Here is a 12,638-nt window from a genome sequence, read left to right as displayed (position 1 = left end):
CCCGAGAGGTTTGCCGCTTGAGGGGACTGGTACAGAAACAGTGGCAATCTCTTAAAGGACGTCTCTGGATGTTAACGTCGGAGGATACTGATGCTCGTCTAGATCTTCAGGACTTGGATCAATTACTGGACGATGCCCGATTGGCGACTGAGGATTTACAAATATTAACTGGACTTTTGGATAATCTTATTTCTCGAGAAACTCTTTCTACCATGGCGGGAGCCCCACCGGAGGGTTTTTCCCTGATCCCGGATGCAGCCAGCTGTCAGGCTGAGGCCAAGCGAGTCGCTATTAGCACCGCTCTTCTCCTTGTGGAATGTACAAAGGACACCCCGGTAGCCACCTTGGCTCAAGTTTTGACCTCGACCTTCGGAGCCGAGGCACCCGCACTGGCGGTTCGAGTACAACCTCTGCTGGGCGGGGAACCCGACCCCATACTCTCACTCCTGGAGACAGAACTTTTGCCGCGCATTACGGCAGAGACTGCCCTGAGACTTGAGAACGCCAAAGTTCTTGCGGATCAGCAAGCCGCCGAAGCGGCTAAGGTCGCAAGAGAGAGAGAGGCTGCGGAAGCAGCCAGGGCGGCTGCAGCAAGGATTAGGAATCAGGCGAACGTGGACACGCGCCCTAAGGGCAATGTACTAGGGCTATCAGGTCTGTCCTTTTCCCCGGCGTTTGTCCCGCCGCGCGCGACTCAACGCGCACGCCGTTTGGCTGACCGACGTCGAGACTCAGAAGAGTCTGAAGACGAGGATTTATATGGGGATAGCTCTCAATGGGCCACAAGCTTCCGGACCAGTAAGCCTCATCTTACTGGTGGCCCAAGTGAGGAGGCTCATTTCTTAAGAGCCCAGAATCGGGAGCTCTCCGACCGTGTTGATCAACTCCAAGAAGTAATGGAACGTATGCTTCAGGAGAACAGGCAATTACAACAAACCCTGATAGCTCTGAGACAGCCCGTTCCGATACCGGGTCAGGGGGTACCCGTACAGCCACCCGCTAATGTGCCTGCTCCACCCTTGCCTCCTGGAGCTCCTGTTGCTCCTCCGCCCGGACCACCCGTGCAACCACCCGCTAATGTGCCTGCTCCACCCTTGCCTCCTGGAGCTCCTGTTGTCCCTCCGCCCGGACCACCCGTGCAACCGGGTCAACCTGCGCCCGGCCCTTGGAAGCAACTCAAATTGAGGACTACGTATGACGGATCTCTCGAGACTTTGCCTTGTTTCTTGCATCAAGTGGACAGTTATATGCGAGAACAAGGACAACTTTTCCCCACGGAAGACAGCCGGGTGCGTTACGTAGCTTCCCTTCTGACAGGTAAAGCGGCTGACTGGATGGTCCTCCAGTTTGACACCCGCTCTCGTGCTATTCGTTCCCTCAACAACTTCATGACTGCCCTGAGAAGGAGGTTTGAGGACCCCTTCCTGGGGGAAAGAGCCAAAACGGAACTCTTACAATTAAAACAAGGCTCTGCTACAGTTCGAGAATTTGCCGATGAATTTCAACGACTGGCAAGTAAAATTGTAGGTTGGCCCGAGACCACCCTGATCCATCATTTCAGGGAAGCCTTGCATCCTGACATTCTGAACTGGTCTTACATGCGAGGCGATCCCGATACCCTCGAAGACTGGATCCTATTAGCCGAGGAAGTGGAAAGCCGCCGACGCTTCATTTCTCTCGTCCGTCAAAAGCACAAGGAAAAAGGCACCCAAAAGCCTCAACCCAAGGCACCACTGCTCGTCCCACGAAATCCCCCACGTCCGCCCCAGGAACGTGAAGCCCGATTTCAGAGGGGTGCCTGTCTTACTTGCGGAGAAATGGGCCACTTTGCAGCCGTTTGCCCACGCCGCCAGGAAATATTTCGTCCCAGCACGACAACCCGCGCCCGAGGTCGTCCACCACGCAGAGGCACCGCGGCCACCCGCAGCGCAGCTCCGGGAAGACCCACACCCTCTGCACTCCATGCCGGGGACCCAGCCTCCCTGCCTACTACCAACGACCCCGCCGGGTCTCGGATTACAAGTGCCCCATTGGGGGACGATTTTCCCTCTTCGGATGAGGAAAATCCTTGGATTTCTCCAGCCTTAAACCTGGAATCTCCCCTCGACTTGTCAAAAAACGGCTTCGGTCTGTGGTGAATGGAGCGTCTCCACAGACCTCTCAGGATCTTCCTATCAAACCGAATGCTCCTACCAAAATTAAAGACGTGGACTCCACCGTCTACGTGGATGCAGTTTTACAGCAACTTAACGGTGGCCCACAAATCCCCGTCAAAGCACTAATTGACTCCGGTTGCTGTCGCACTCTCATAAGCGAAACCACTTTTGCTGCACTCAGAGCCGACTCTGAGGCTTTACCCGCCCCCGTCCAATTTGCCCAAATGGACGGAAGCCATTTCCAGGGGGGTCCAGTTGATCACCGCACCATAGGGGTGGCAATGGGAATTGGTTCCCACTGGGAACAAATAGACTTCACTATAGCCCCTATCCGATTTGAAGTGGTCTTGGGAATTAACTGGATTAAAGGACATAGTCCCAGTATTAATTGGGAAACAAACACTATCTCCTTCGCTAGTCCCACCTGCGGCCAGCATCGGCAAAACTTTGCTCTGCTATATCCGCCCGTTCCAGCATTAACCTCTACTGCCCCAGCACCACCGGCTCTACCCGCTGTGTACCGAGACTTTGAAGATGTCTTCGACCTTAAGGAATGTGATGCCTTACCCCCCCACCGGGCCTCAGACTGTGCGATTGAAGTGGTAAAGGACTGCACATTAACCAAGAGTAAGATTTACCCTATGAGCGCTTCCGAGCGCACTGTCCTCCGGGACTTTTTGGACAAAAACCTCGCCAGAGGGTTCATTCGCCCTTCGAATGCCCCAAACTCGGCCCCCGCGTTTTTCGTCCGGAAAAAAGAGGGCGACCTTCGCCTGTGCATTGACTTCAGAAAGCTCAATGCGGTTACCCAGACCAATGCCTATCCTATCCCATTAATATCCGATATTTTGGGACAATTACAGGAAGGCCGTGTGTTCTCTAAATTAGACTTGGTGGAAGCTTACTACCGAGTCCGTATCCGCGAAGGGGATGAGCACCTCACTGCCTTCTCTAGCTGTTTCGGAATGTATGAATTCCTTGTGATGCCGTTCGGATTAAAAGGGGCCCCGGGAGTCTTCATGCAACTCATCAATGAAATCCTACATGACCTTCTATATCGTGGGGTGGTGGTCTACTTAGATGACATTCTCATTTATTCGAAAACTATGGACGAGCATGTGGCTCTGGTCAGGGAAGTTCTGCAACGCCTGCGCAACCATCAACTTTTCGCAAAACTTGCTAAGTGCGAATTTCACCAAAGCAAACTCACGTTTTTGGGATACATCATCTCCCACCAAGGTCTTCGCATGGACCCCGCCAAAGTCCAAGCCGTCCTCGATTGGACTCCCCCCACCAACCGGAAGCAAGTACAGCAATTTCTGGGATTTGCAAACTTCTATCGAGGATTCATCCCTAACTTCGCCCAGGTGGCTCTACCCATTACGGACCTACTGAAAACTAAGGGAAAAGTAAGCTCGGCTGCCTTGCCCTCCGCGAAAATCCTATGGACTGAGCAATGCCAAGCCGCCTTTCTGGCCCTCAAACGCCTCTTCACTTCGGAGCCGGTGCTACAGCACCCAGACCCAAATCAAATGTTCATTGTGCAAGTCGATGCTTCCGATGTAGCCATGGGAGGGGCTCTCCTCCAGCAAGGACCGGATGGTCTTCTTCACCCTTGCGCTTACTTTTCAAAAAAATTTGCGCACGCTCAATTAAACTGGCCCATCTGGGAGAAAGAGGCCTCCGCAGTTCATCATGCTCTGACTCTATGGCGACAATTCTTGGAAGGGTCTAAAGTCCCCTTTGAGGTTTGGACCGATCACAAAAATCTAGCTGCCCTCACGGGGTCCCATAAGCTATCAGCGAAACAACAACGGTGGGCGGAGTTCTTTGCGCAGTTCCGTTTCACCCTGAAGCACGTCCCTGGGAAACAGAACGTTCTTGCGGATGCCCTCTCCCGTTTACCACAATATCCGGTAAAACTCGAAAGACCCACCAACTCTCTGTTCACCCCTATGCAACGTGGGGCTCTACCTATGCTGGCTGTACAAACTCGATCCCAGCATCAACACACCTTACCCAACGTACAAGCTCCGCCAGCTCAACCGGCTGCCCAGCCGCCACCACAACAAACCGGAGTTCCCGCCCTTCCTACCCCTCCGACCACCCAGCCGCCTGCAGTCTGCGCGCCGCCGCACGTAAGCACTAGCCCCATAACTGTTTCTAAGATCTCCATGGCCGACGGGGGGGCCCCCTCCAAAATCCCCATCTCCGAGTCCTTTTTAACTGTCCTTCGGGACCAGTGCCTTTTAGAACGTTCCGCTCATACCCTACCTCCTGGTGTTTTGGAACAAGGAGGATCCTGGTACAAGGACTCGAAATTATATGTCCCCAAGGCTCTCCGAAAGGACGTTTTACATTTAGCCCATGGAGCCAAAACAGCTGGGCACTTTGGGTTCCTGAAAACCCTTCACTTATTGCGCAGACAGTTCTGGTGGGGGGGAATGCGTTCCGACATTGACTCCTTCATCCGCAGCTGTCCCGTTTGTGCCGCTGCGAAACGATCGCAGGGCAAACCCCCGGGACTGCTACAACCTCTTGAAACGCCCAGCAAACCTTGGGAAGTGATTGCTATGGACTTCATGACTGATCTCCCTCTCAGTGGGGGTAAAACTGTGTTGTGGGTTGTTACTGATTTGTTTTCTAAGCAAATACATTTGATTCCATGCGCAGGGATCCCCTCTGCTCAGAAACTGGCCCGCCTCTTCGTGACGCATATCTTTCGTTTACATTCGTTTCCGTGTAAGATAATTTGTGACCGCGGCAGTGGTTTCGTTTCTAAGTTTTGGAAAGCTTTCCTCAAGTTGGTGGGAGTGGAACAAGGGTTGTCTAGTGCATACCATCCTCAAACTGATGGTCAAACTGAACGTGTCAATGCTGTACTTGAATGTTATTTACGCTGTTATGTTAACTACCACCAGGATAACTGGGTAGAACTGTTACCTTTAGCAGAATATGCCTACAATAATGCCATGCATCAATCCACAGGTTTTAGCCCATTTTTTGCTGTGTATGGACAAGATTTCAGTCCCATCGCTCCTACAGATGATATAGAGGGGGAGGGGAACCCCGACATTGCCTCCTGGGCTACGCCCTCCGTACCACTTGGCCCTGGCTCGTTAGCAACCTCGACCGAGCCAAACGTAAATACAAAGCACAAGCTGACAAACATCGCTCCCCCGGGGGTGATCTGCAAGTAGGTACTTTGGTTTACCTTTCCACCAAAAATCTCCGTTCCACCCAACCGTGCCATAAGCTCAGTGCCAAATACATTGGCCCTTTCCCCATCACCCGGGTCATAAACCCTGTCACGGTGGAACTGGCTCTCCCCAAGTCCTTGAGGCGTGTGCATCCTGTTTTCCACATTAGCCTCCTCAAACCCCATGTTGCTTCTCCACGATGGCATCCGGACCCACCTCCTGCGCAACCCATCATGGTGGGGGGGGAGGAACACTTCGAAGTCTCCAAGATCCTTGACTCCCGTGTTCACCATGGCAACCTGCAATATTTGGTCCGTTGGAAACATTTCCCCCCTGCCTATGACGAATGGGTACGCGCACGGGATGTCTCCGCCCCCGACCTCGTCGACGCCTTTCACATTGCTTACCCAGATCGGCCAGCCCCCTTGCGAACTGGGAGGGGGCCTTGAGGGGAGCAGAATGTCAGGCTGCTATCTCGGTTTCGTTATTGCCTCTGTCTCTGCGTTGTATTGTCTGCCCCCCAAGGTCGCATACCTAGGCCTGGGAACCCAGCTCCTGGGAAACTGTATTCAGCCTGTACGTGTAATCTCCCGCCTTCCCTGCCTTATAATATCTCCCAGCTAGTGGGCCTCTCATAGCTGTCATTTTATTCGTTTGCACTGTATGCCTAATTGACCAGTAAAAGCCATCTGTTTGGACTCTATATGACTTTGTGGTGATTTCTGGTTCTGTGGGCCAAGGGCTGACAGACAGCTCCTTTTCAGCCTCCCCCCCACCCCCGCACATGTGACAAGAATACAGTAACCAATCTGGACATCAGGTCCAGCAGCCCAAGGCCCACCAGAACCTGCTTGCACAATAGAGAGGTGTTAACATATCAAAGAGAGAGTATGTTTTCTCTCTGGGTTGTAAAAACCACTTCTCTGGCTGAATGAGAAATTTCCAGAGCCGGGATGTCTCCTTTTAGGTGAGTAAATCTCCATCTCTGATGAATATTTACCCCTCTGCCTCTCATCCTTAGCCTATTTTTGATAGATTAAGATAATGTAAGCCTTTACTCTGCTGCCAGTCTTCCAATGAACGTAAACTGGTCATGTACTGCTGACTTGCCTCTTGTAAACTCCCTTCTGTCATCTTTTTTATTCTACCACCCAGTAGTTTTCATGCTCCTTAGTATCCATTCAGTTCAGTCATTTTAATTGATTCATTCTCTCACTAACTTGTTATTTCTTAGACATACAGATGTGCCAGATGATCAGGGGCAGGGGCAGGCAAGGTATCTGCCACTTTCTGCAGTCCTGTATCAGGCCACCCAAAGGCCATTACTGAATGTTATGTAGCATTGCTTTCCTTCTTGACAACCTGCCTAAAAACACTTCCACGCCTACCTAAAAACTTCCCTATATTTTTTCTATAATGGTGCTTGTTCTCTTGCCAAACACGGGTCTCTAGGAATGCTCTGCCATGCTCCCTTCACATGCCAAATGTCTTCCTTTCTTGCTCTCCTCTTCTGTCTGCCTTCTTGGGGTGCCAAACTGTTCCCTATACCAACTTGGGAAGTGAGAATTTTAATTGCCTATAAAACTAGTATTTTATTTATTTATTTAATTCATTTACACGCTGCCTTTTGCCCCAAAGCTGCTCACATCAGCCTTCTCTCCATTTTATCCTCCCAACAACCCTGTGAGGTAGGTTAGGCTGAGAGTGTGTGGCAGGCCCAAGGGTTATGCAGCAAGCTTCCATGGCACAAGTGAAGATTTGCACCTTTGTCTCCCAGATATTAGTCTAGTAGCACCTTAAAGACTAACAAAAATATTTTCTGGCAGAGTATGAGCTTTTGTGAGCCACAGCTCACTTCTTCAGTGTGTGGCTCACGAAAGCTCATACCCTGCCAGAAAATATTTTTGTTAGTCTTCAAGGTGCTACTGGACTCTTGCTCTTTTCTACTACTGCAGGCAGACTAACACTGCTACCCACTGTGAGATATTAGACTGACAGTCTTAACCACTGTACCACACTGGCTCTTGCTTATGATCTTACAAATAATCATACAGTATGAAAACACGAGGGAGCAGTACAGTCTGAAAATTTTATCTTGATTTTATAGATAAAAACAAAAATACATCTGGAAATCTGTTACCCATTGAACCCAATCATAGTGAAAAATGAATGGAAATACAAAACAAAATAGGATTAATAATAAAAATAATGACAAGAAATGAAGATTTTTTGAAATGAAAATGAAATCATTGTGTTCATATCCCTAATAGCTATAAGTGTCTTATGAATATGTTTTATTATACAGTATTTTGACTATACAGTATTACCATTTAAATGTAAGAATAGTTATGAGAGAAAAATTTGTGAGAATAAGAAACTGCCATTTTTGCTGTTGCTCGGGAAATTTTTCTCGTTCTCATTTCTTTCTTTCTTTTAAATCTGCTTTCCAGATGTTGCAACTGCTTATCCTGATAAGAAGTCCATCTTGATGTATGTGACATCACTTTTCCAAGTCCTGCCCCAACAAGTTACTCTTGAAGCTATTCAGGAAGTGGAAACATTGCCACGGCAATCAAAGCACACTAGAGAAGAGCGTGTCCAGTTACATCAACAGCACTTTTCTCAACAAGTAGGTCCTCTGAAATTTTTAACTTTCAGATTTATTTTTAGATGGAAAATGAAATGCAAGACCCTGGAGTCATATCTTTAAGTTAGTTAATTAGTTAGTTAGTGGGACAGAGAGACAGTGTTTGTTTAATTTTGGAAACTCATTAAAATATATATGACTAATAAGATGTGGATTTTTTTGTCCCTAGGTTCTGCCAAAAGAAAGCTGTTAGTGGTAGTTGGCTGTACTTTTTGGACTTTGTATACCAATGTGCAGATGACAATATCCTAAAATGGCAAAAAATATGGAGCCATTTCTCTATACATTCTGTCCAAAAAAAAGGGAACCAGGATAGAATTTTCCCTCAAGGGAAAAAAATCAGTAGCAGGTTGTGTTATACCTGAGGGTCCGGGGTTGTGTTATACCCTAGGATCTTTTGTATTTACAGAAGAGGGAAAAACCTGTAACTGGTAAGTGGCTATACTTTGGGGACACTGTTTATGAGCGTCTGTGAAGCGGTCACTGTCGTTTGTAGAATTAGTTTGTAGAATTAGCTTGTAGAATGAATCCCTTCCTAACAAGGGACATTTTATCTTACTTAGCTTAGACACCCACAAATAGGCAGGACACAACTCATTTGAACTTAACCAAAGTTATTTTTATTGTAATGCTTCAAACAGAATATATGAGTTATAAAAACATGAATACTAAGATATAATACTGGATTAGGCCAGGAAGAGAGGGGTAACAAATGGAAATAATAAATAAATAAATATCTAAATAAATAAATAGCAAGATCTGAGACCTAATTCAAATAAGATAGATCTGATTCAAATATTTGTTACAGAGCATAAATTCCATACATACCATCAATGAGACTCTTTTCCTAACGCAAAAGGACCAGTCTGAAACTGATATTTCCTTCAGAAGGGCACAGAGTCCTTCCCAAAGACAGATACCCTTCAGAAAGGTACTGTCCTGACAGAAAGGAAAGGCTCGGAAGACAGAGACGACTCATCCACGTCCTCCTGTGAAAAGGGAAGGTGGGGTCTATCTTAGTGTTTAAGGGATATGTGGCATTCCAAACGCTAATGTAACCTTCTGAAAGCCAATGTATTCAGAGATAAGAATTGTTCTTTTATGCTTTGATGTGGTTTGAATATGTCTTGTTGGCAGATAGCCCAGCTGCAGATTCCAATAGGATTTGGGGCAAAAAACTGAGCAAGCAGAATCAGAAAGACTCTCCTAGCCAAAATACTGCAGTGCAACTGTAAAATAAATGCAGATGATAAACAGACTACCTGGGAACAAGCCCCAAAGGATGAGGTGAGGCATCAGTCTCTCTCAAAAAGTACTCAACTGAAAAAAATTCTTTAAAATATTTCTACTCACCCCAACAAAAAAAGTCAAGCTCTCCAAAACATAAAGATGGTTAACGGGAAAGGAAAATTGGAGAGATAGATGTGAAAATTGGTCATATACTTCTATGGAGAAGCATGTTATCTAAGTCCCCAGATGATGGCATTATATTTTATGGTACCACAAGATTATTCTTTAGCTTTGCCTAGAATCTGTCTCTATTACTGCCGCCCTTCACAACTACTTTCTCAGCTTAGCCCAAGAGATTATTTTTACTTGGGCTTAGCCCAAGAGATTATTGTCAGCACAGGTGGAGTCCTGGTAAGAAAATCCTTCTGGTCAGGTGCAGAACGTTTTCTCCTCAGCACTGGAAAACTTCAGTCTATTTTCTTCCTGTGCACTTTAACATACCAATAGCATACTTAAGCATGCAGAGGAAGCAGCTGAATAACTGAATTATATTTTGATCCCTCTGTAAAAATGAGGATAAGGTAACTACATGTGTTGGAGCTTTCATAAGAATCAAATAAAAGGCTTGCTGGATCAAACCAAAGGTCTGTTCAGTCTAACACACTATTTTCCATAGTGGTCAGTGAGCTGTTTCTGGGAATCTCATCAGCAGAAAATAAAGCAACAGCCACTCAATTACCCCCAACAACTAGCATTTGGGGAAGGGCTTGTCGCGGTTTGGGCTATTAAGTGCCTACACTCTTAGAAAGGACCCCTTCCTGAGAAGGAATATGTTATCTTATTCAGCGAGACACCACTAGACGGTTCCTAGAAACTTGTTACGGTTCCCAGGACATCTCTTGAACTCGCCAATAAATTTATAATACTGGACAAGAGTATAAGAATAATAAAAACACATTTATTTACATCATATAATATATGCTTTTGATTGCAAAGTCTTAACATATTATATAAGGCTAGACATCATTAGTGTTAAACATGTTTATGTAACAAGAAGTAGCAAGTAATTATTCACAATCTCTATGCCGCCATAAAGGAGTATCTAAGTCAGAATATACCTCATAAAGTATTAGTAGTGCAATGCACTTTCATTCAGAATATAAAGTTACAGAAATCCTGTCAAAATATGGTTAATTCTTTGGAAAAAGATTAGGTTAGAAGCATCCTAACTTAAATCATTCAAAACATCATACAGAAGACAATATACCTTGCTGTGTCATCTGCAAACCTCTAAGTAGCTAAGTTCTATAAGAACATATGAATTTCATCCTAAAGCATCTGTATTTTCTAAGTCTTGAATCCCTAAAGACTTCTATCAGTATTCTTAGCTATAAAGAAGACCTCTGATCATCATTAAGATCAGGCATTGTCTTTGTACATGCTATGCATGTTCCTTTTAGTGTTAGACAGCAATGCTGAATATATAAATATTATGTGTTTAAAATCTGTTTTAAAAGCTGTTTAAAATCTCTTTGGCTGTGCTGACTGTAGAGAGTTTTGTATGTGAACGTATGGTTCAAATCTGTGAATGCGCTGTACAATGAATCAGCATTGTGCATATCTCAAAGAGTACAGAGAGTCTCCTTTTCCGTTAGGAACATCTCTGGTCTCTACTCTGAGGAGGTTCAGAAGTCCCTCTGTTAAGTAGAGGACTTTCTGACACTATCTCAGAGGTCTATCTATTAGTCCTGTGTTCAGGATGTTCTTTAGCATTGGTAAGCCAAATAGGTTTAATTTGTTAGAATCCATTAATCCAATGGACTCTCAATGTTCCAATTTATGGAAAGATCACTGCACTTAGATTCCTGTTCAAAGGATAGGAATTCTAAGGGTCTCCATCCTCTTCTAGGAATAGAGCAGTCTCACAAGAAGACTGTGAATATCATAAGATTTGTTGAAATATCCAGTTCCTGATACTCCAAGATACCTCAGAGAACTTCTGTCCACGCAAGGATCAGAGTCTCTATGTTTTACATCTCAGGCCTCTGAGATGGAGAGATGCTGTGTCTGCGCAGCTGCAGTCTGCCCAGCAACAACATTCTGAAGTACTGGCTATCTTGCTCCGCCTTATATACACCTCAGATCTATGTTATCAACACATCTGCAGTATGTGTTTTTAAAAGTAGGTAAAGTCTTTATCTCCATCCGATGATGTAGATAATCTGATTATTCTTCATGCATCAGCATATTTTGAGGGAAATTGTATTCCACATTGAGGTGTGAGTTGCAATTACACCATTATCCTTACACAGATATGTAACCATATCTGATGCTTGCCTCTTATCTCTATTAGAAAAGGTTTTCCAGTACTACAATACTACTTTCCCCTTCTGGAGCAGGTGTTGTTTTATCTATTCCTCTGGCAATGTTCCCAGAGTACTGTGGAATACACTTCTGTATTCTTCCTTTCCTTTCCCTTTATCCCTTAGAAGCTCCTTGATCAATTGATCTTGAGCAGCATATATCTAGTGTTGGAGGGATATAAGGACTGAAACAAATCTTGCCACTGACAAGATTTGGGGTCCCTGTCGCTTAGTAAAAAAGGCATTATGTCAGTCACAGAGGCATTGGATTTGTATATTAAAAGGGGGGGAACATAGTGCGATCGAAGTTCCTCATAAAAGCGGCATTCCAAAAGGGCATGGGCTAATGTGTCAACAGAGCCAGAAGAGCAAGGGCAGATCCTGTCTGAGTATGATATATTGAGAATTCTGCCCTGCATTACCATAGAAGAATTACCATTCAATCTAGCCAAGCAAAAAGCTCTACAGAGACGAGGAGTTGTCAGATAATATGTATAGGCAGGCAGACCACGTGGAGGGGGTATTCCGAAGAACTGGGATGAACAGACGCGACGAGCACGAAAAGTAGTGCTGTTATAATCGAGCTCTTTAATGCGCTTTTTAATTTTGGCAAAAGCTTCAGTTTTCCCAAGATCTGATATCATATCCTGCGAGAAACCCAGCGACGCCAGTTTCTCATCTAAGATTTTTTGCCATGAGGATTTGAAAGGGTCATGCTTCAGAGAAGCTAGAAACCCCTCAGTGCTAAAGCACAGTTTAAGGTGGAGTTTAAAGGCAGCCAACCACGCCCTAGCTTCAAGTGACATTTGGCCAAACTCGGAACGAAGAGTAACGCCAGCAACACATCGAGGGGCATTTAGGAGTTTTCGTAAGAACTGAAGCAGTGGACGATCTATGGATTCATTGATGACTGTAATCCAGATGGCAACACCAAAGAGGATAATTGGGGTAATTTTCAGGTTAAAAACCTGAATAGCCCCTGGAATATATTTGCCAGCTTTGGTGTTAAAAAAATTGACAATAGCACCAACCCCAGGTTTAA

At 45.8% G+C, this 12,638-nt stretch overlaps 1 protein-coding gene across 1 annotated transcript in view; it reads left to right on the top strand.

The window, feature by feature from the left end:
* The window catches only part of DMD (dystrophin), a 1,354,185-nt gene that overhangs the window by 405,401 nt on the left and 936,146 nt on the right, over positions 1-12,638 (top strand). The window contains exon 8 of the mRNA XM_056862020.1: positions 7,807-7,985. Within this exon, the coding sequence (XP_056717998.1) occupies positions 7,807-7,985 (179 nt within the window). The remainder of the gene's footprint in view (positions 1-7,806; positions 7,986-12,638) is intronic.

This window comes from Euleptes europaea, chromosome 16 (assembly GCF_029931775.1).
Source record: "Euleptes europaea isolate rEulEur1 chromosome 16, rEulEur1.hap1, whole genome shotgun sequence".
Classification (NCBI taxonomy): Eukaryota; Metazoa; Chordata; class Lepidosauria; order Squamata; family Sphaerodactylidae; genus Euleptes; species Euleptes europaea.
This window is presented reverse-complemented; position numbering and strand designations above follow the sequence as displayed.